This window comes from Micropterus salmoides, unplaced genomic scaffold (genome assembly GCF_014851395.1).
Source record: "Micropterus salmoides isolate LMB-PRFRI ecotype aquatic unplaced genomic scaffold, ASM1485139v1 Ms_hic_scaffold_2550, whole genome shotgun sequence".
Lineage (NCBI taxonomy): Eukaryota > Metazoa > Chordata > Actinopteri > Centrarchiformes > Centrarchidae > Micropterus > Micropterus salmoides.
In genome coordinates, this window is record NW_024041763.1 from 26,738 (window position 1) to 50,462 (window position 23,725).

Genomic DNA, 23,725 nt, shown 5'->3' on the forward strand with positions numbered 1-23,725 from the left:
GTCTAACATGTAATATTTTGTATTAGTCTAACATGTTATATTTTGTATTAGTCTAACATGTAATATTTGTATTAGTCTAACATGTTATATTTATATTAGTCTAACGTAATATTTGTATTAGTCTAACATGTAATATTTTGTATTAGTTTAACATGTAATATTTTGTATTAGTCTAACATGTTATATTTTGTATTAGTTTAACATGTAATATTTTATATTAGTCTAACATGTTATATTTGTATTAGTTTAACATGTAATATTTATATTAGTCTAACATGTTATATTTTGTATTAGTCTAACATGTAATATTTTGTATTAGTTAACATGTAATATTTTATATTAGTCTAACATGTTATATTTTGTATTAGTCTAACATGTAATATTTTGTATTAGTTTAACATGTAATATTTTATATTAGTCTAACATTTTATATTTTGTATTAGTCTAACATGTTATATTTTGTATTAGTCTAACATGTAATATTTTGTATTAGTCTAACATGTAATATTTTATATTAGTCTAACATGTTATATTTTGTATTAGTCTAACATGTAATATATTGTTTTAGTCTAACATGTTATATTTTGTATTAGTCTAACATGTAATATTTTGTATTAGTCTAACATGTAATATTTTATTAGTCTAACATGTAATATTTTATTAGTCTAACATGTAATATTTTGTATTAGTCTAACATGTTATATTTTATATTAGTCTAACATGTTATATTTTATATTAGTCTAACATGTAATATTTTGTATTAGTCTAACATGTTATATTTTATATTAGTCTAACGTAATATTTTGTATTAGTCTAACGTAATATTTGTATTGGTCTAACATGTTATATTTTGTATTAGTCTAACATGTTATATTTTGTATTAGTCTAACGTAATATTTTGTATTAGTCTAACATGTTATATTTTGTATTAGTCTAACATGTTATATTTTGTATTAGTTTAACATGTAATAATTTATATTAGTCTAACATGTAATATTTTATATTAGTCTAACATGTAATATTTTGTATTGGTCTAACATGTTATATTTTGTATTAGTCTAACATGTTATATTTATATTAGTCTAACGTATATTTTGTATTAGTCTAACGTAATATTTTGTATTGGTCTAACATGTTATATTTTGTATTAGTCTAACGTAATATTTTGTATTAGTCTAACGTTATATTTTGTATTAGTCTAACATGTTATATTTTGTATTAGTTTAACATGTAATAATTTATATTAGTCTTACATGTAATATTTCATATTAGTCTAATATGTAATATTTTATATTAGTTTAACATGTTATATTTTACATGTAATATGTTATATTTATGTTAGTATATTGTGCTTGTTTATAATACAGCATGACATTAACGTGTTGTTGTTATCGACCACTGGAAGGCGGCAGATCTGCTCACAGAAGTCAGAAACCTGCAAAGGGACAAATGGTGAGAAACCAGAACGAACCAATCACAGGCCGGTCTGCAGCGACAGCTCACAGTCTTCTTCTTTGTTGATGTTCAGGCTGCTGGAGGAGCAGCTGCAGGCGTGGCGGCTCGCCGTCCAATCAGAGCAGGGCATCCTGGAGGACAGATGCTCTGAGATGGAGGTCACCATGGACAAGCTGAGAGAGCACAACCTGAGTCTGCAGGGCGTGCTCACACAGGTAAACCCCGTGTATCTGTCCACGGGTGTAGTTAAACTGCTGCATGTTCAGGTTTCAGCTGCAGTCAATTTGAAGCTGCTTGTTTGTGAAATGCACCATAGGAGTTGACTTCTCTCCTTTGACCAGGCTCTGAACAGGATGGAGGCTCAACAACACGCCAACAACACGCCACGAGGCGTCGACTCGGAGACAAACACAGACGAGGAGGAAGAAGAAGTGCTGATGAATGTTCAGGTTTCAGCTTCAGTGAAAATAAAGCTCTGACTGGCTGGCTGTTGGTGAAATGCACCATGGGAGTTGTAGTTGACTTCTCTTCTTTGACCAGTTCTTTTCTAACACAGATGGAGGCTCAACAACACGCCAACAACGCGCCACAAAGCGTAGAGGAAGACGAGGAGGAAGAAGTGCTGCTGAAGACAGAGGATGAGTGGAGTGAGGACAAAGAAAAAACTCCATCTCCCACAATGCATCTGGACACACCTGTGTCATATGACACCCACTGTGAAGAGGAGGACGCTGCAGGTGACAGGTTTCTCCGTCATCCAGTAGGAAAACAGGATGAACCAGAGGAGGCAGAGCCACAGGAAGAGAACACCTGTCTGTCTGAAGAAGAAGAGAAGCATTATGGGACGTGTAGTCCAGAGGAGCTGCTGCAGGAGACTGTTGAGAGACTGAAACTTGTGATGGAGACAGACAGGTGGAGAGAGAGACAGACAGGTGAGTCACTAAGGTGAAACCAAACTATAGGCTCGTATTGATCCAGTTTACATTTACTCATTTGGCAGACGCTTTTATCCAAAGCGACTAACATTTGAGGAACAACATCCAAGCATCAACGAGGCATCAAATACAGCACAAGAACTGACAATACATACTGGCAAGAGCAGCAATAAATACTGCTGAGAGCTAATAGCATGTACTGCATCAATCGGGTAAATACCTAGGGTTAATGAAATAGGTCAATCAATAAAAGATAATTGTAAGGACACAGAAGAAGAGCACAGGAAGTGCATGTTAGAGGTTAGAGCTGCTGCGTTCTGGACCACTTGTAGGGATTTCACCGGTGAGCTGGTAGACCCACTAGGTGGGCAGAGAGGTAACCATGGCCTGGACCAGAAGCTGGGTGGCGTACTGAGTGAGGTAGGGCCTGATTTTCCTGATGTTGTACAGAGCAAAGCGGCACGACCGAGAGACAGCAGCAACATGGTCTGAAAAGGACAGATGGTCATCAATCATGACACCCAAGTTTCTCACCACCCTGGTTGGAGTGATGGTTGCGGAGTCAATTTGTAGTTAGAGAGGTTTAGTTGAAGGTGGCGAGCCTTCATCCATACAGATATGTCCGATAGACAGTCCGTGATCCGCGCCGAGACAGTGGGATCGTCTGGCAGGAAGGATAGGTAGAGTTGCGTATCGTCCGCGTAGCAGTGGTAAGAGAAGCCGTGCGAGCGAATGATCGGCCCCGGTGAGGTGGTGTAAATTGAGAAGAGAAGGGGCCCAAGCACTGAGCCTTGGGGCCCCCCTGTGATCACGTATTAGTAAATCTCAGGTCCGAGGCTGACTCCATAAAATAATCACATTTCCATTTCTGTGTCCAGGTGAGAGGAAGAGGGCGGAGCTTCTGGAGGCTGCGGGCCAGGTGGGAGACTCAATACACCACCTGGTGGACGCTGTGAGAACAAACACATGACTAGGTGACTCAGGTTATAAAAGTTGTTTATTCAACGTATCAATATTTAAAGTTATAAAACGTTGTGACACCAACAACGCGACATATCAACACCAGTACCTGAAGAAACAGCACCTCACCTGTCGGACACAAGCTGCAGGTGTGTTTAGTGTTTAGAAAGACGCCAACATTAGAATAAAATCACATCAGTTCCAACTTTCAGCTTCCATTTGTGTGCACACGTTGTTTAATTAGCATGATTCTTAACTACATTTTCATTTTCATACCAAATTAAAATTTCGAGTTCACGTTTTATTTCAATGAGATGAGATTTCATGTGTAACAAAATGTTTTTCTTTTCATGCTGCAGGACAAACATTTAATGATTTATATTTTCATGATTTCTGACTAAAATAAAAGCTTCAGTCCTGCAATGAGTTTTATTTCCATCATGGATGAAAAACTGAAAATAAAACCCTGTTTGTTTGAAAATCTGTAGTTATTGACCAAATGTTTTTATGCACCAGGAAAGAAGATTGATCAAACTGTATCTGCACACAAACGTCAAATGACTTTCAGAACGATCAGATTTCATTTTAACATTGACATCAGCTGACTTCCACAGGACGTCCAGCAGCCTCGTTTATAAACCTCGTTACTCATCAATTAAACTGATTAGTCTTTATTCAGATCCATCAGGTTAACGAGCTAATGCTGATGTTCAACTTCCTGATTTCTGTACTGACAAGTGTCTCTTCATAAAGTTCATAAATGAGGCTGCTACCTGTCCAGGTGTGCTTCTACCTGTCCAGGAGTCCTGCTACCTGTCCAGGTGTCCTTCTACCTGTCCAGGAGTCCTGCTACCTGTCCAGGTGTCCTTCTACCTGTCCAGGAGTCCTGCTACCTGTCCAGGTGTCCTTCTACCTGTCCAGGAGTCCTGCTACCTGTCCAGGAGTCCTTCTACCTGTCCAGGAGTCCTTCTACCTGTCCAGGAGTCCTGCTACCTGTCCAGGTGTCCTTCTACCTGTCCAGGCGTCCTGCAACCTGTCCAGGCGTCCTGCTACCTGTCCAGGAGTCCTGCTACCTTCGCCCCCTCTCGCAGCCCCGCCCCCTCCTGGCTTTCCCCCGGCGGGGTGCAGGAGGGTGAGGCGGGCCTGGAGAGCCAGGGACTTTCCTGCTGAGTCCTGCCCGTCGCAGGCCTTCTCTCCTGGGCTGGGGGGGCGTGGCCTGAGCCCTGGTCCTTCTCTTGGGGAATGGAGGTTGTGTCCTATCCCTCCTACCCCCCCTCCCCCGCTCTGACCTGCTCTGAGGGGGCGGGGCTTGAGACATCCTGCCCTGCCCTCTGACTGTTTCCTGTTTGTCAGTCTGTGCTGAGTCCTCACTGAGCGTGCCCAGAAGTAAGCTGTTGACGTGGCTGAAGGCGGTGTCTGATGACCTCTGACCTTTGACCCTGGAGGACCCTGCAGCCACCTCCCCTGGCGGCCTGTCGGTGTTCAGGTCCGGACTCAGACTTCTGAACAGCTGACGGACGCATGGCGGCGGTGGGCCGGAGGGGGCGGAGCCTCTGCGCCACAGGAAGCCCTTTGGGGGGTTCTTCAGGATGCGGTTGCTGCCGGGGTCGTAGAACCTGACAGGAAGCCGTTTGTATTTGACCTTTAACCCCTGCAGGTCCAGCGGACGCCTCTTTTTCCTGCAGCGTTTAGGGGCGGAGCCTGACAGAGGTGTGTAGGTGGAGGTGGGGCTTGAGGGGGAGCAGAGCAGGTACACTACAGAGGTGCGAGGCTGCAGCGGCGTGATAATGTTTGAATATGACGAAGGGAGGCAGCGCCACGTCTGGACATCAGGAGTCCTCTCTGCTGCTTCCTGATTGGCTGACGGTGTGTTGGTTGGCGGGGCCTCAGAAGTTGGTTGACGGACAGCTGGGACGACCAATTGGACTGTCTGAGTGCTGTGACTGACTTTCACCACCTGAGGAGACAAAACCAGTTGACGAAGATGTTTTCCTTCAAACTCCAGATACTGAAAACTGACGTTCTCACCTGACACCTGGACGCCACCCTGAAGGCCCGCCTCTTTCTCTTCCTCCTGATGTACGCTGAGTCATCTTCATCACGGTCCAATAAAGGCAGGACGCCAGGGTCTGTCCCCGCCTCCTTGTTATCACTACGCCCCTTCTTGCTGTGGCTCCTCCTACCATACCTGACAGCGATGACATCAGCAGAAAAACTACAGCTCAGCAAATTGTGATTTTATATGTGAATACATATCACAGTACAGGTGAGTTTACATATCACAGTACAGGTGAGTTTACATATCACAGTACAGGTGAGTTTACATATCACAGTACAGGTGAGTTTACATATCACAGTACAGGTGAATGTATATTTCACAGTACAGGTGAATGTATATTTCACAGTACAGGTGAGTTTACATATCACAGTACAGGTGAGTTTACATATCACAGTACAGGTGAGTTTACATATCACAGTACAGGTGAATGTATATTTCACAGTACAGGTGAGTTTACATATCACAGTACAGGTGAATGTATATTTCACAGTACAGGTGAGTTTACATATCACAGTACAGGTGAGTTTACATATCACAGTACAGGTGAGTTTACATATCACAGTACAGGTGAATGTATATTTCACAGTACAGGTGAGTTTACATATCACAGTACAGGTGAATGTATATTTCACAGTACAGGTGAGTTTACATATCACAGTACAGGTGAATGTATATTTCACAGTACAGGTGAATGTACATATCACAGTACAGGTGAATGTATATTTCACAGTACAGGTGAGTTTACATATCACAGTACAGTTGAATGTATATTTCACAGTACAGGTGAGTTTACATATCACAGTACAGGTGAATGTATATTTCACAGTACAGGTGAGTTTACATATCACAGTACAGGTGAATGTATATTTCACAGTACAGGTGAGTTTACATATCACAGTACAGGTGAGTTTACATATCACAGTACAGGTGAATGTATATTTCACAGTACAGGTGAGTTTACATATCACAGTACAGGTGAGTTTACATATCACAGTACAGGTGAGTTTACATATCACAGTACAGGTGAATGTATATTTCACAGTACAGGTGAATGTACATATCACAGTACAGGTGAGTTTACATATCACAGTACAGTTGAATGTATATTTCACAGTACAGGTGAGTTTACATATCACAGTACAGGTGAATGTATATTTCACAGTACAGGTGAGTTTACATATCACAGTACAGGTGAATGTATATTTCACAGTACAGGTGAGTTTACATATCACAGTACAGGTGAATGTATATTTCACAGTACAGGTGAGTTTACATATCACAGTACAGGTGAATGTATATTTCACAGTACAGGTGAGTTTACATATCACAGTACAGGTGAATGTACATATCACAGTACAGGTGAATGTATATTTCACAGTACAGGTGAATGTATATTTCACAGTACAGGTGAATGTACATATCACAGTACAGGTGAGTTTACATATCACAGTACAGGTGAGTTTACATATCACAGTACAGGTGAATGTATATTTCACAGTACAGGTGAGTTTACATATCACAGTACAGGTGAGTTTACATATCACAGTACAGGTGAATGTATATTTCACAGTACAGGTGAGTGTACATATCACAGTACAGGTGAGTTTACATATCACAGTACAGGTGAGTTTACATATCGCAGTACAGGTGAGTTTACATATCGCAGTACAGGTGAGTTTACATATCACAGTACAGGTGAGTTTACATATCACAGTACAGGTGAATGTATATTTCACAGTACAGGTGAGTTTACATATCACAGTACAGGTGAGTTTACATATCACAGTTGTAGTGGACCTAAATTTATTAGTTATGCATTTTAATAAATTTATGAGAATTGATACCCAATTATGAATTATTATTCATAAAATCAGAATTTCCTCGTTAAGGGCACCACCGGAGTTGTTATAATCCTAGAGTCTCCGGACCTCTAGGTAGTTTTGAATAATTATACAATTATTACTAGTGATCAGTTAGTTAATAATCGCTCAATTATCTTAAATCAGTCAGTCAGTCTCATATCTAAAGGGTCAATTCTCTTGGCAGGAACTATAAATAGGCAACACACACAGCTCTTGATTATATTACAGTGAATTTATTCTCTAACTAAGGTGATAAAAAGATGGTTGGATACAGGGAACATAAACATTTGCTGAACAATGAGCCTGGAGGTTCGATTGTGGGAAGCATTTGACTCATACGGCATAGAAGAGCTACTGAAAGTAAACTAATGCTATAGTTTAGGAGTTAAAATGGACGTCTGATCACAGGTCGTGTGTTAAGTCTTACTGCTTGTCGACAGCCTGCTTTTGGCCTGTTGCACGGGTCCCACTCTAGCTGCCGATCCTGGCTTTTTGCTAGGGATTCCCCGGGGTTCTCCGTGTCCGATTGAAAACGCCTCCTCCGTCTGGCAATTCGGCTGTTTTCAGGTTTCCTTGGTTGTAGCTGGCGAGACCACGTGGCTTGGTCTGACCTCGGTGAAGTTGGCTTGACGAAAAAGGCTTAAAATGGAACTTGGTCGTTCCTGAATTAGTCCAGTGTAACTTAACGGACTGATAACTTTAACAAACAAAAGAAATAAAGAAAATAAAACAAACTGAAGGCAGATCGATGTCTCGGCACTTCAGGTGTGTAGCTTCAGGCGAACAAAGGCCTGTTTGTTTCACTGGCTGAGTCTGGGCGTGTTGCCTGGTGAGGCACGCCACGCGCGTGCCGAAGCGTCCAGAGGGCAGAGTGGAAGAGCGAGAAGAGGGAAGAGACTGGCGAGCAGGTCGCATGTCGCTCTTTTGTTGCCTGGGCCGTGGTTCCCCAGGGGGCGTCTCAGGTTTCCCAAGGAACTGCCTTTCTAAACTTAATGTCTAAAGAAAAGAAATCTATTTGCACGTATTATAATCAAATATTTTCCACAATCGAACCTCAATGGTTGAACGGTTGTAATGTTCTAAGCATTTGGTAAATTGTCACATTATTGGTCAGGATTTTTATACATTTAACCGCATTTCCGACGAGGGCATGTAATACTTATTTCGTCCACTTGGGGGAGCTCAGGTTACATGAGGAAAGCTTGGATTAAATCAAAGATCGTCTCTCCTTAGGAACCGGGGAATATTGTTGATTCATCCTTAAATTCAAGCTGGCGATTAAGAGTATAGTAAAACATTTCTTTGTCATCATTTCTAAAGGGATTTTGTAAGAAAGTATTATGAACAAGCATTGATTACATTAGATGAAGGAGTGTCTTGCTGAAAATAAAAACCCTGCACAAGTAACTTCTTTTCAGCACTAATATCAACAACAGATAGCAACAACAGTTAACATAACTGCTCAAATAGAGGCCAACATATTCAGGTAACTAAAGATTTAATTAACTTAATTAAATGCTTTGAGTATTTTGGAGAATGCAGTCCTTTGTCATCTAAAGTTCAGTGTCTGGAACATGTCACACTTGGGTGAGACAAGGAGTATCCTTTTGATGTGGTAATAAAACAAAGAATAAGGTCAGTTTCCACGGAAACGTGTGTGGTGGGGTAAGTTTTGATAGGCTGTTCAGGGAGATGCCAATGGCTGGCTCGTGTCCCTTTGTCAGTTTAACAGTCAGGCCCCGCGTTATCAGCTTCGGAATCAAAAGGTGCCAGTTTTCTGGTCGGGATAGCACTTAGAGAAAGCAACTTTGACCCCTCCCCATCTTCTCTGGGGAGGAGAAAGGAATTTAGGGTGGCTCCACATTCATTCAATATAAAATGCACAAATCCACATCGTTGTTCACTACACAGTACAGGTGAATGTATATTTCACAGTAGAGGTGAGTTTACATATCACAGTACAGGTGAATGTATATTTCACAGTACAGGTGAATGTATATTTCACAGTAGAGGTGAGTTTACATATCACAGTACAGGTGAATGTATATTTCACAGTACAGGTGAATGTATATTTCACAGTAGAGGTGAGTTTACATATCACAGTACAGGTGAATGTATATTTCACAGTACAGGTGAATGTATATTTCACAGTACAGGTGAATGTATATTTCACAGTACAGGTGAATGTATATTTCACAGTAGAGGTGAGTTTACATATCACAGTACAGGTGAATGTATATTTCACAGCACAGGTGAGTTTACATATCGCAGTACAGGTGAGCGTACATATCGCAGTACAGGTGAGTGACTGTGTATATCGCAGTACAGGTGAGTGACTGTGTATATCGCAGTACAGGTGAGTGACTATGTATATCGCAGTACAGGTGAGTGTGTATTACCTGGCCAGAGACTCTGTGTCGAAGTAGCAGATAAATCTCTCCTGTCTGAATTGTCGGACCAATTTGTCCACCTTCTCCTCGTCCTCCTGTTCGATCTGGGCCCAAGTCTTCCCCCTGAAGGACTCTGGGATATATGCTGGGGCCGGCAGGACCTCCTCTATCGGCAGAGTCCAGAAGCCCTCGTCCTTCCGGGCCCCGTTACCAGTACGCCGCTCACTGTGGAGGGCAGAGTCGAGCTGGTGCGAGTACACCTGGTCATCCAGGTCCACCTGAACGTCCATCAGGCGGCTGAGGTCCTGCTCCTCCATCTGGCTCACCTGGACAGGTGTGTTACTGAGTGTTGGTCCTCGCTGTAAAACCACCTGGAGAGAAAAGTTTCTATCTTTAGAACAAATAGAAACCAATGTAATCCCCATACCTGTGCCTCACTAACTCTTACCTGGACAGGTGAGTCCCAGTCGTCACTCTGTGTTTCCATGGAGACTGGAAGGCTGAAGTGGAAGCGCTCTGTCTCCCGCTGGTGGCAGGAAGTGGAACTGACGCCATAACAACACATCTGGATCACCTGATGTTCAACACAGAAATAAAGCACGTTAAGTTGTGTAAAGGTTTGTGAAGTGATGTCTTGAAACCAATTAACCTAACTTCAACAAATGAGAGGATTCCCCGAAGAGATGACTGTAACGAACGAGAGGATTCCCCCGAAGAGATGACTGTAACGAACGAGAGGATTCCCCGAAGAGATGACTGAAACAAACGGCAGGATACCCCGAAGAGATGACTGTAACGAACGAGAGGATTCCCCGAAGAGATGACTGTAACGAACGAGAGGATTCCCCGAAGAGATGACTGTAACGAACGAGAGGATTCCCCGAAGAGATGACTGTAACGAACGAGAGGATTCCCCGAAGAGATGACTGTAACGAACGAGAGGAATCCCCGAAGAGATGACTGTAACGAACGAGAGGATACCCCGAAGAGATGACTGTAACGAACGAGAGGATTCCCCGAAGAGATGACTGTAACGAACGAGAGGATTCCCCGAAGAGATGACTGAAACAAACGGCAGGATACCCCGAAGAGATGACTGTAACGAACGAGAGGATTCCCCGAAGAGATGACTGTAACGAACGAGAGGAATCCCCGAAGAGATGACTGTAACGAACGAGAGGATTCCCCGAAGAGATGACTGTAACGAACGAGAGGATTCCCCGAAGAGATGACTGTAACGAACGAGAGGACACCCCGAAGAGATGACTGTAACGAACGAGAGGATTCCCCGAAGAGATGACTGAAACAAACGGCAGGATACCCCGAAGAGATGACTGTAACGAACGAGAGGATTCCCCGAAGAGATGACTGTAACGAACGAGAGGAATCCCGAAGAGATGACTGTAACGAACGAGAGGATTCCCCGAAGAGATGACTGTAACGAACGAGAGGATTCCCCGAAGAGATGACTGTAACGAACGAGAGGACACCCCGAAGAGATGACTGTAACGAACGAGAGGACACCCCGAAGAGATGACTGTAACGAACGAGAGGAATCCCCGAAGAGATGACTGTAACGAACGAGAGGACACCCCGAAGAGATGACTGTAACGAACGAGAGGATACCCCGAAGAGATGACTGTAAGGAACGAGAGGATACCCCGAAGAGATGACTGTAACGAACGAGAGGATTCCCCGAAGAGATGACTTTAAGGAACCCCGAAGAGATGACTGTAAGGAACGAGAGGATACCCTGAAGAGATGACTGTAACGAACGAGAGGATACCCTGAAGAGATGACTGTAACGAACGAGAGGATACCCGAAGAGATGACTGAAACAAACAGCAGGATACCCCGAAGAGATGACTGTAACAAACGGCAGGATACCCCGAAGAGATGACTGTAACGAACGAGAGGATACCCTGAAGAGATGACTGTAAGGAACGAGAGGATACCCCGAAGAGATGACTGAAACAAACAGCAGGATACCCCGAAGAGATGACTGTAACAAACGGCAGGATACCCCGAAGAGGTGACTGTAACGAACGAGAGGATTCCCCGAAGAGATGACTTTAAGGAACGAGAGGATTCCCCGAAGAGATGACTGTAACGAACGAGAGGATTCCCCGAAGAGATGACTTTAAGGAACGAGAGGATTCCCCGAAGAGATGACTTTAAGGAACGAGAGGATACCCCGAAGAGATGACTTTAAGGAACCCCGAAGAGATGACTGTAAGGAACGAGAGGATACCCTGAAGAGATGACTTTAAGGAACGAGAGGATACCCCGAAGAGATGACTTTAAGGAACCCCGAAGAGATGACTGTAACGAACGAGAGGATACCCCGAAGAGATGACTGTAACGAACGAGAGGATTCCCCGAAGAGATGACTGTAAGGAACGAGAGGATACCCCGAAGAGATGACTTTAAGGAACGAGAGGATACCCCGAAGAGATGACTTTAAGGAACCCCGAAGAGATGACTGTAAGGAACGAGAGGATTCCCCGAAGAGATGACTTTAAGGAACCCCGAAGAGATGACTGTAAGGAACGAGAGGATTCCCCGAAGAGATGACTGTAAGGAACGAGAGGATACCCCGAAGAGATGACTTTAAGGAACGAGAGGATACCCCGAAGAGATGACTTTAAGGAACGAGAGGATACCCCGAAGAGGTGACTGAAACGAACGGGAGGATTCCCCGAAGAGGTGACTTTAAGGAAGGAGAGGATACCCCGAAGAGATGACTTTAAGGAACCCCGAAGAGATGACTGTAAGGAACGAGAGGATACCCCGAAGAGGTGACTGAAAAGAACGGGAGGATTCCCCGAAGAGGTGACTTTAAGGAAGGAGAGGATACCCCGAAGAGATGACTTTAAGGAACCCCGAAGAGATGACTGTAAGGAACGAGAGGATACCCCGAAGAGATGACTTTAAGGAACCCCGAAGAGATGACAGTAAGGAACGAGAGGATACCCCGAAGAGATGACTGAAACAAATGGGAGGATACCCCGAAGAGGTGACTGAAACGAACGGGAGGATTCCCCGAAGAGGTGACTTTAAGGAACAAGAGGATTCCCCGAAGAGGTGACTTTAAGGAACCCCGAAGAGATGACAGTAAGGAACGAGAGGATACCCCGAAGAGGTGACTGAAACGAACGGGAGGATTCCCCGAAGAGGTGACTGAAACGAACGGGAGGATTCCCCGAAGAGGTGACTTTAAGGAACAAGAGGATTCCCCGAAGAGGTGACTTTAAGGAACGAGAGGATTCCCCAAAGAGATGACTGTAAGGAACGAGAGGATACCCCTGTAAGGAACGAGAGGATACCCCGAAGAGATGACTGTAAGGAAGGAGAGGATACCCCAAAGAGGTGACTGAAACGAACAAGAGGATACCCAGAAGAGATGACTTTAAGGAACCCCGAAGAGATGACTGTAAGGAACGAGAGGATACCCCGAAGAGATGACTTTAAGGAACGAGAGGATACCCCGAAGAGATGACTGTAAGGAAGGAGAGGATACCCCAAAGAGGTGACTGAAACGAACAAGAGGATACCCAGAAGAGATGACTTTAAGGAACCCCGAAGAGATGACTGTAAGGAACGAGAGGATACCCCGAAGAGATGACTTTAAGGAACGAGAGGATACCCCGAAGAGATGACTGTAAGGAACGAGAGGATACCCCTGTAACGAACGAGAGGATTCCCCGAAGAGATGACTTTAAGGAACGAGAGGATTCCCCGAAGAGGTGACTGTAAGGAACCCCGAAGAGATGACTTTAAAGAACCCCGAAGAGATGCCTGTAAGGAACGAGAGGATACCCCGAAGAGATGACTGTAAGGAACCCCGAAGAGATGACTTTAAGGAACCCCAAAGAGATGACTTTAAGGAACCCCGAAGAGATGACTGTAAGGAACGAGAGGATACCCCGAAGAGATGACTTTAAGGAACGAGAGGATACCCCGAAGAGATGACTTTAAGGAACGAGAGGATACCCCGAAGAGATGACTGTAAGGAACGAGAGGATACCCCTGTAAGGAACGAGAGGATACCCCGAAGAGATGACTTTAAGGAACGAGAGGATACCCCGAAGAGATGACTGTAAGGAACGAGAGGATACCCCTGTAACGAACGAGAGGATTCCCGAAGAGGTGACTGTAACGAACGAGAGGATTCCCCGAAGAGATGACTTTAAGGAACGAGAGGATTCCCCGAAGAGGTGACTGTAAGGAACCCCGAAGAGATGACTTTAAAGAACCCCGAAGAGATGCCTGTAAGGAACGAGAGGATACCCCGAAGAGATGACTTTAAGGAACGAGATGATACCCCGAAGAGGTGACTGAAACGAACGGGAGGATACCCCGAAGAGATGACTGTAAGGAATGAGAGGATACCCCGAAGAGGTGACTTTAAGGAACGAGAGGATTCCCCGAAGAGGTGACTGTAACGAACGAGAGGATTCCCCGAAGAGATGACTTTAAGGAACGAGAGGATTCCCCGAAGAGATGACTGTAAGGAACCCCGAAGAGATAACTTTAAGGATCCCCAAAGAGATGACTTTAAGGAACCCCGAAGAGATGACTGTAAGGAACGAGATGATACCCCGAAGAGGTGACTGAAACGAACGGAGGATACCCGAAGAGATGACTGTAAGGAACGAGAGGATACCCCGAAGAGGTGACTTTAAGGAACGAGAGGATCCCCGAAGAGGTGACTGAAACGAACGGGAGGATTCCCCGAAGAGATGACTGTAACGAACGAGAGGATTTCCCGAAGAGATGACTTTAAGGAACCCCGAGGAGGTGACTGTAAGGAACGAGAGGATACCCCGAAGAGATGACTGTAAGGAACGAGAGGACACCCCGAAGAGATGACTGTAACGAACGAGAGGATACCCCGAAGAGATGACTGTAAGGAAGGAGAGGACACCCCGAAGAGATGACTTTAAGGAACCCCGAAGAGGTGACTGTAACGAACGAGAGGATACCCCGAAGAGATGACTGTAAGGAACGAGAGGATACCCTGAAGAGATGACTGTAAGGAACGAGAGGATACCCTGAAGAGATGACTTTAAGGAACGAGAGGATACCCCAAAGAGATGACTGTAAGGAACGAGAGGATACCCACGAAGAGATGACTTTAAGGAACGAGAGGATACCCCGAAGAGATGACTTTAAGGAACGAGAGGATACCCGAAGAGATGACTGTAAGGAACGAGAGGATACCCACGAAGAGATGACTTTAAGGAACGAGAGGATACCCCGAAGAGATGACTGTAAGGAACGAGAGGATACCCACGAAGAGATGACTTTAAGGAACGAGAGGATACCCCGAAGAGATGACTGTAAGGAACGAGAGGATACCCCGAAGAGATGACTGTAAGGAACGAGAGGATACCCACGAAGAGATGACTTTAAGGAACGAGAGGATACCCCGAAGAGATGACTGTAAGGAACGAGAGGATACCCCGAAGAGATGACTGTAAGGAACGAGAGGATACCCCGAAGAGATGACTTTAAGGAACGAGAGGATACCCCGAAGAGATGACTTTAAGGAACGAGAGGATACCCGAAGAGATGACTTTAAGGAACGAGAGGATACCCACGAAGAGATGACTGTAAGGAACGAGAGGATACCCCGAAGAGATGACTGTAACGAACGGGAGGATTCCCCGAAGAGATGACTGTAACGAACGAAAGGATTCCCCGGAGATGACTGTAACGAACGAGAGGATACCCCGAAGAGATGACTGTAACGAACGAGAGGATTCCCCGAAGAGATGACTGTAACGAACGAGAGGATTCCCCGAAGAGATGACTGTAACGAACGAGAGGATACCCCGAAGAGATGACTGTAACGAACGAGAGGATTCCCCGAAGAGATGACTGTAACGAACGAGAGGATACCCTGAAGAGATGACTTATTTAAGATGATAAAAAACATAATTGACTGTAAAAGACAAACCTCCTCGATAGTCTGGTCCAGGGGGTCACTGTGGTCTGAGGAGAAGGCCTCCTCTTTATGAGCCTCTCTCCTCTCCTTCTGCCAGCTCAGCCAAGGCCTTAGCTCTGATGGGGGGCATTTTCCAGGGTGTGGACCCGGACTCAGGGAGGGGCTCAGCTCTAACGGGGGACAAGTTCTGTGGCCAAGACCAGGAGTAAGGGAGGGCCTGAGCTCTGATGGTTGACAGGTTCCGGGGTCAAGACCAGGAGTCAGGGAGGGCCTCAGCTCTGAGGAGGGTTGGGGACCAGGACCTGAATCCCTGTGGGGCGGTGAGGGGGACAAGGACTCGCTGGTTTTCCTCCTGTTCGTCTTCCTGTGGGCCTTCCTGTGGACAGGAGGCGGGGTCTGTGCGTGTGATGAATGTGTGTGCCCTGGAGGGGCGGCCCCTCCTTCCTCCCGCTCTCTGATTGGTGTAGACACCCTCTCCTGACCCGCCCCCTCTATGACTCTCTTTGACTGACTGGCCGGCTGACAGGAGGCGTCGTCAGAGCTAGGCAATTGTTCTCGGGTGCCGAGTGACCGGCTGTCGTCGTCAGAGAAACGGAGTTCATCAAGTTCCTCCCTCGGCAACGGAGGGGCGGCGACTGAGGGGAGGTCAGCGTGAGACGGCCTGACGGGGACACAAACATGTCAACGTATCAAACATGAGTACTGCAGCAGGAGAGGTGAGTTTGTTTATATCACCACAAGTCAGAGGTCAAAGGGAGTGTAACCTACTCAGAGTTATCAAGAAAACTCAGGGTTGACAAACTCTGACTGCTACACAAGATGTTGGCTATTGTTTGGAAGGAAGAGGAGAGCTGTGTGCTGCAGCTCACTGTTTCTGAGGGAGTGTCGGAGTAGGCTTGGCGAGCGTTATGACGCACATTTAGCTTTCATCCCTGTCATCCCTGTCACCCCGTCATAGGGATGAAAGGTAAGCGGCTGGACTCCAAACAAGCTGTTTTCAGTTCAGAGCAGAGTTTTCTGTTGGAGGTGGGAACTCCCTTTGGGCTGGACTTTTTCACTTTGCAAACCTGTTACATGCACAAAAAAGGTATATAATTCAATAAAGGAGAGGGGAAAAGACAAAAAGCAGACCTCTTTAACTGCATGTTAGGTCCACTATTATAAAACCAGCCAGGAGCCCGAAGAGAGCGGTAATAATCTGAGAAAAAATTCAGACTTTCAGTTACCTGGGGTCGTTGTAGCGGTGCGACTGTGTTTGTTTTAGCTATCTGGGGACGTTGTAGCGGGGCGGGTATGTTTGTTTCAGCTATCTGGGGACATTATAGCGGGGAGGGTATGTTTGTTTCAGTTACCCGGGTCGTCGTAGCGGTGCGAGTATGTTTGTTTCAGTTACCTTGGGTCGTCGTAACAGTGCGGGTATGTTTGTTTCAGTTACCTTGGGTCGTCGTAACAGTGCGGGTATGTTTCAGTTACCGGGGTCGTCGTAGCGGTGCGGGTATGTTTCAGTTACCGGGGTCGTTGTAGCGGTGCGGGTATGTTTGTTTCAGTTACCCAGGGTCGTCGTAGCGGTGCGGGTATGTTTGTTTCAGTTACCTTGGTCGTTGTAGCGGTGCGGGTATGTTTCAGTTACCCGGGGTCGTTGTAGCGGTGCGACTGTGTTTGTTTTAGCTATCTGGGGACGTTGTAGCGGGGCGGGTATGTTTGTTTCAGCTATCTGGGGACATTATAGCGGGGAGGGTATGTTTGTTTCAGTTACCCGGGGTCGTCGTAGCGGTGCGAGTATGTTGTTTCAGTTACCTTGGGTCGTCGTAACAGTGCGGGTATGTTTGTTTCAGTTACCTTGGGTCGTCGTAACAGTGCGGGTATGTTTCAGTTACCGGGGTCGTCGTAGCGGTGCGGGTATGTTTCAGTTACCGGGGTCGTTGTAGCGGTGCGGGTATGTTTGTTTCAGTTACCCAGGGTCGTCGTAGCGGTGCGGGTATGTTTGTTTCAGTTACCTTGGTCGTTGTAGCGGTGCGGGTATGTTTCAGTTACCCGGGGTCGTTGTAGCGGTGCGGGTATGTTTGTTTCAGTTACCCGGGGTCGTCGTAGCGGTGCGGGTATGTTTGTTTCAGTTACCTTGGTCGTCGTAGCGGTGCTGGTATGTTTGTCTCAGTTACCCGGGGTCGTTGTAGCGGTGCGGGTATGTTTGTTTCAGTTACCCGGGGTCATTGTAGCGGTGCAGGTATGTTTGTTTCAGTTACCCGGGGTCGTCGTAGCGGTGCGGGTATGTTTGTTTCAGTTACCTGGGATTGTCGTAGCGGTGCGGGTCTGTTTCAGCTACCTGGGGTCGTCGTAGCGGTGCGGGTATGTTTCAGTTACCGGGGTCGTCGTAGCGGTGCGGGTATGTTTGTTTCAGTTACCTTGGTCGTCGTTGCGGTGCGGGTATGTTTCAGTTACCCGGGGTCGTCGTAGCGGTGCGGGTATGTTTTGTTTCAGTTACCCGGGGTCGTCGTAGCGGTGCGGGTCTGTTTGTTTCAGTTACCTTGGGTCGTCGTAGCGGTGCGAGTATGTTTCAGTTACCCAGGGTCGTCGTAGCGGTGCGGGTATGTTTGTTTCAGTTACCTTGGTCGTCGTAGCGGTGCGGGTATGTTTCAGTTACCGGGGTCGTCGTAGCGGTGCGGGTATGTTTGTTTCAGTTACCCGGGGTCGTCGTAGCGGTGCGGGTCTGTTTGTTTCAGTTACCTTGGTCGTCGTAGTGGTGCGGGTATGTTTCAGTTACCCGGGGTCGTCGTAGCGGTGTGGGTATGTTTCAGTTACCTGGGGTCGTTGTAGCGGTGCGGGTATGTTTGTTTCAGTTACCTGGGGTCGTCGTAGCGGTGCGGGTCTGTTTGTTTGTAGCGGGGCGGGTATGTTTGTTTCAGTTAACCAGGGTCGTCGTAGCGGTGCGGGTCTGTTTGTTTCAGTTACCTGGGGTCATCATAGCGGTGCGGGTATGTTTGTTTCAGTTACCCAGGGTCGTCGTAGCGGTGCGGGTCTGTTTGTTTCAGTTACCTGGGGTCGTCATAGCGGTGCGGGTATGTTTCAGTTACCTTGGTCGTCGTAGCGGTGCTGGTATGTTTGTCTCAGTTACCCGGGGTCGTTGTAGCGGTGCGGGTATGTTTGTTTCAGTTACCCGGGGTCATTGTAGCGGTGCAGGTATGTTTGTTTCAGTTACCCGGGGTCGTCGTAGCGGTGCGGGTATGTTTGTTTCAGTTACCCAGGGTCGTCGTAGCGGTGCGGGTCTGTTTGTTTCAGTTACCTGGGGTCGTCATAGCGGTGCGGGTATGTTTCAGTTACCTGGGGTCGCCGTAGCAGCGCGGGTTTGTTTGTTTCAGTTACCTGGGGTCGTTGTAGCGGTGCGGGTGGTGGTGTAGGACGTCCTGCAGGAAGCGCTCCAGCAGGGTTAGTTTGGTTCTGCTACTGCTGGTGGAGGAGACAGTGCTGGAGCCTCGGGAGGACGCCCGGACAGAATCCAGGTGTCGGAGGCTGGACAGGTGCTGAGAGAACAGACAGGAAAACGGTGTGCGGCCTGCTCTATTCTGATTGGACAGCTCAGGTCACATGACTGCAGCTTGAGGTGTAAAGTCTGTACCTGTTCCAGGTTGCTGTAAAGGACTCTGCAGTATCCACAATAACCCTGTCTGCTGGGCTGACACCTGGAAGGACCCGGCTGAGACTCCGCCCACATCCTGTCAGACACAGAGAGGGAGAAAAAACCCTCTATCTAAAAGCAGGATTCAGTATAAACGTGTAAAATATGATCATAGAAAGGAGTAAAAACCTGAGTAACATGATCCTGACTACAGAAACACCTGAACATCACGCAGAACATTTATAGAAACTGACTATGTTTTCAAAAATGGTCCAATACATTTCTAGAAAACATACCTGAAGAGTCTAATAACCAAACACATGTCAACAGAGAGAATAACCAACAGGTAGACTCACCTGCGGGTAGACTCCGCCTTCCACTGGTCATCTGACACACACACAAACACAGTTAAATCAGGGAAGTAAATCTAAAATCTAAAACCACAGTGTGTTTGTGTTTTTACCTTCATCAGAGGAGTCAGACATCCTGCTGCTGGCTGGAGATCTGAAACACGTCAACATAAAATATTATCATTATTCTGAATGACCACCAACAACCTCACCTGTTCATTTAACATTAATTACGCTAATGGTCGGTCACCTGGAGGCAGTGCAGTCAGTGAGTTATCTGTCCAATCAGAGCGCGCCATGCTGTAACCAACGGTAACCAGGTGAGAGTTTCAGGTGGAGAGTCCATGAGCCTGAAGACAGAAACAGGTGACGCTAACAGCAAACATTGACGATGATATGATTAATAAACGGGAGCTGGTCGTATTTAATCAATAAAAAGTTTTTAATTAGCGAGAAAGAAATGGAAGTTAAACACAAACTGTTTCTCTGTGACGGTTTATTAAACTAAATATTAAAATATAAACCCTATTATAATAATAATAATAATAATAATAATAATAGGTACGCGACTGTCTCCGCTATCCACGGCTGCCATCTTGGTCACGACAGACGTTTCCTCAGGCGACCTTCCAGGTTTGATTAATGACACCTCCTCGTTTCACGTCTTTAACGCTGAAATACTGTGAGCGCGGCGTCACAAAACCGTCCCGTTTGTGCTGAAAGTGAGTAAAACCCTGTGGGGTAGCTTCAGGGTAGGGGTAGTACAAGTGAAGGAAGTTTCAATTTGGACGACCACGGTGGAGTTTGATCAACAACGGACCCAGAAGGTGAGACTGCTGGAGCCGTGCAGTCACACAGGTGTTTCGATGGAAAACAGTCTTTACTGAACCATTAAATCATTTCAAAGGAGCTCTTCCTGTCTGTATTTGTTTCAGCATTTAACCACGCTGGACATTTTGCTCACGCACCTAATAAAGGAGCTGTGGTTCAGAAGTTCAGACCTCTTCATCGCATGCCGATCAGAATCAGTTCAGTCAGCTCAGAGTATGTTGAGCCAGATGGAAACGCGTGCGTGGGGATGAAAAAAGCCTCATCAATGGAGCTCCGATACTACGATTCACCATGGCAACGGGTAAATAAAGGCAGAGCCTCCATTTTAATCGGGTGGAGCTAGAAATATGAACGCTGCCAACGCACAACATGATTGGCTCTAAAACGCAGGAGCGGAGGATCGATGCGTTAAAAATACATTTTATACAGCGTTGCTCATTCATCATTTACCAGACTGGAGTTTCCTTAATGAATGATGAAGTGGTGAATTCTCCTGCAGTTTATTCATTTTAAACAGCTACAGGTCTGTTTATTCAGCTGGAACCTGACAGGACTAAATGCCGGTGGCAATAACTGAAGATGAAAATATTAATCAAACAGATCAGACACAGTTTAGGCTCCTCATGGACCTGTGGTTGAAAAGTGACAGTCAGGCTCAGCAGGTCTATTAATGATTTTGAGTAAAATGTGTCCAGGTTCAAACTAATAATATCTAACTAATAAAATCTGGCTCATTTTGTATTTTATGAAATGCTGTCAAAACACATTCAGACTGTCAGCAGATAATGAAAAACTCCATGTATTAGTTTCAGCTGCACCAGAGTCATCCTCACTCAGAGGAGTAATCAATCTGTGCGACTACAACATGAGAGGTCACTGTTCTCTGATCAGTTTAAACAGCACGCTAAGTGTTTTGCCTTCATGTACACAGAGTTATAAAGGACAGAGCAGCTTATAGATTTAATTCTGTGCTGAGGATAAATCCACGATGTCCAAAGATAACTCTCTGTCCGCACATCGATGACAGAAAGCGTCATGTTGGGGTTAGAAAAACAGCCTCTTTAACCGTGATTCGGACCGTCTGCAGGAGGAAATGTCAGACAGTTCAGGCTCCGCGTTCGTTAAACCTCCTCCCAGCAGGTCAGCTTCACAGCATCAGGGGTTACTGACCCGCAGTTTCTCTCATCTGGGCTCAACTTTCTCAGTTTTCACTAACCCGCTTTCTGAAATGTAAATGACGTCAGAGCCGCTCTCTGCCTGGACCAATCACAGCGCGGCGGCAGCTGCGCTCTGATTGGCTGACTGTGTGAAGCTAACTAGCTGCGGCGCTAACGGCTCCGGTTTAATCCCGGTTCGGTTAAACCGGGTCAAACTCCCGGGTCGGCCCGAACACGCGGTAACCATGGTAACGCCGCGGACGGTGACGTGTCTCCGCCGTTACAGCTGCTGTTAGCAGCCGGCTAGCCGTTAGCATGCTGTTAGCTGAGCGGGCGTCCTGCAGCGACGCTGATTGGCTGGCTCTAGTGAAGCACGCCGAGGTGCAATAAGGGACGATTGTGTTTGTTTACCTGCAGATGCTTGTTGTTGTTGTTTACTTTCACAGAGATTAAAATGTTCTTCCGCCGCGCGCTGCTCTGCCGCGCTGTTTAGGTTCCGGTCTGACTCTTCTTCTGCGGCGGGATTTCCGGCAGGGCGGGAATCTGGCGCTCGGAGGCGGGGCAGCGCCGCCGCCAGCAGGCCGGAGAGGGAACTCACCCGCACGGACTCCAGGGTGCGGGACCCAGAGACGGATCCGGGTTTATGATCTGAGCGGTGTTTGTGTGCGTGCTGTCGGGTCTGTTCATCAGCACAGTGATACACAATACGTGTATTTACACACACAGTATTCATGGTGTATTTATACACAGTTCACATATTTATACACAGTTCACGTAGGCACACGGTTAAATCTCAGGTTCAGTTTTTTAGGCCCAGCTGTTAGAACTTCCTGTCGTCGCTCAACATTTAAACAGAGACGCGCGTGTTGGACGCCTGAAAGAACCACAGCAGCGTGTTGTGTTCAAGTGCTTTTTATTAACGTTTCAGGTTTCAGATCTTGTTGAAAGCAGCGACGTCCATCGACTGGACGAAGTCCTCGAAAGCCGTGATGTGTTCCTCCAGGATGTCTGTGCCCACCTGTGGACAGGTAACCACAAGGCAGGTGAGAGACAGGGACAGGCAAAGGCGGGGCCCCGCAGGTGGACAGGCAAAGGCGGGGCCCCGCAGGTGGACAGGCAAAGGCGGGGCCCCGCAGGTAAACAGGCAAAGGCGGGGCCCCGCAGGTAAACAGGCAAAGGCGGGGCCCCGCAGGTAAACAGGCAAAGGCGGGGCCCCGCAGGTAAACAGGCAAAGGCGGGGCCCCGCAGGTAAACAGGCAAAGGCGGGGCCCCGCAGGTAGACATGCTCACCTTGTCGTCCTCCACCACGCAGCCGATCTGCAGCTTCTTGATGCCGTAACCCACGGGAACCAGTTTGGCTGCAGAGAGATCAGATCATCGTTAATAATCAGTACGTCTGAAACTGATCGCAGGTCAGTTTGTTTCTGCAGCTTCAGATCATGAAGTTTCATCTGATGTTCAGCCGAAAGATGGTGAGTGAGATCATCATCAGCCTGCAGACAGAGACCCGTCAGTACTGTAGTACTGTGTAGTACTGTGTAGTGTTACTGCAGTATTCTTACACTGTCCCCAGACCAGCCCGTCCATCTGGATACTGCGGACGCACTCCTCCAGCTTCGCCATGTCCGTCTCGTCGTCCCACGGCTTCACGTCCAACAGGATCGAGGATTTGGCGATGAGGGCGGGTTCTGAGGAGGGAGGGGAGGAGTCAGTTACCATGGAAACAGCTCTGCGCCATAGAGCCCTCTGATTGGAGGACTCTCTCAGGTAAACAAGGCGTCCATCAGGCAGTCAGCCGAAAGATGGTGATTGGTTGATCATCATGAAGAGTCGACATGAAAAAAAAATAAATCCCGACCCCACACTGACAGACCGACCATGTGACCCCGTTAGCGACCCTGTGACTGGTAGTCGTCGGTAACCTACTCTTTGACTTCTTGGCGGCGTACTCTGCCAGACGTGCCTCTTTCAGCCTGGCGGCCTCTGCGTCTTCCTGCCAGACAAATCCCAGGGACAATGTAAACACACTGAAACTGAATGAATCAACATCTTTGACGCCACTGTGACATCACCACGGCCTCACCTCCTCGTCGGAGCCGAACAGGTCGATGTCATCGTCGTCCTCCTCCTTGGAAGCGGGGGCGGAGCCGGCGGTGGCGTCGG

General features: G+C 46.7%; 3 protein-coding genes across 4 annotated transcripts in view; 1 reads left to right on the forward strand and 2 right to left on the reverse strand.

Moving 5' to 3' along the window:
- The window catches only part of LOC119919119 (dystrotelin-like), a gene marked incomplete at its 5' end in the record, with an annotated part of 26,400 nt that extends 22,575 nt beyond the window's left edge, over positions 1–3,825 (forward strand). Inside the window, 5 exons of the mRNA XM_038739595.1 lie at positions 1,406–1,452; positions 1,529–1,670; positions 1,797–1,904; positions 2,012–2,387; positions 3,269–3,825. Coding sequence (XP_038595523.1) covers positions 1,406–1,452; positions 1,529–1,670; positions 1,797–1,904; positions 2,012–2,387; positions 3,269–3,360 — 765 coding nt within the window. The remainder of the gene's footprint in view (positions 1–1,405; positions 1,453–1,528; positions 1,671–1,796; positions 1,905–2,011; positions 2,388–3,268) is intronic.
- On the reverse strand, positions 3,370–22,123 carry LOC119919120 (DBF4-type zinc finger-containing protein 2-like). Of its 2 annotated transcripts, XR_005447617.1 has the most exons (12): positions 21,974–22,123; positions 19,825–19,924; positions 19,688–19,728; positions 19,581–19,611; positions 19,225–19,321; positions 18,972–19,129; positions 15,624–16,272; positions 10,110–10,235; positions 9,671–10,032; positions 5,379–5,538; positions 4,184–5,307; positions 3,370–4,143 (listed from the first exon to the last, which is right to left on the reverse strand). XR_005447617.1 is itself a non-coding variant. In XM_038739597.1 (11 exons), exons 3-11 carry the CDS (start codon positions 19,707–19,709, stop codon positions 4,420–4,422), a joined length of 2,493 nt encoding a protein of 830 aa, XP_038595525.1. In that variant the 5' UTR covers positions 19,710–19,728; positions 19,825–19,924; positions 21,974–22,123; the 3' UTR covers positions 3,370–4,419. The 2 variants fall into 2 exon arrangements, 1 of the variants encoding a protein (XP_038595525.1); XM_038739597.1 differs by having other exon boundaries at positions 3,370–5,307.
- A 335-nt stretch (positions 22,124–22,458) lies between these two features.
- Positions 22,459–23,720, reverse strand: LOC119919118 (elongation factor 1-beta-like; the record flags this gene model as incomplete). The annotated part of the gene is made up of 5 exons (XM_038739594.1): positions 22,459–22,580; positions 22,853–22,920; positions 23,125–23,250; positions 23,489–23,555; positions 23,646–23,720. Coding segments are annotated over 5 exons (423 nt in total), but the record flags the coding sequence as incomplete, so codon positions are not given.
- Between the last annotated feature and the right edge of the window lie 5 nt (positions 23,721–23,725).

Bases quoted from the DNA above. Each gene is read 5' to 3' on its own strand.
- LOC119919120 (XM_038739597.1), bottom strand. From the start codon at position 19,709: ATGTCTGACTCCTCTGATGAAG. The intron at 10,033-10,109 runs GTAAGAGTTAGT...TTTTCTCTCCAG, and splicing joins ACTGGGACTCACCTGTCCAG to GTGGTTTTACAGCGAGGACC. The intron at 5,539-9,670 runs GTAATACACACT...CATCGCTGTCAG, and splicing joins GACACAGAGTCTCTGGCCAG to GTATGGTAGGAGGAGCCACA.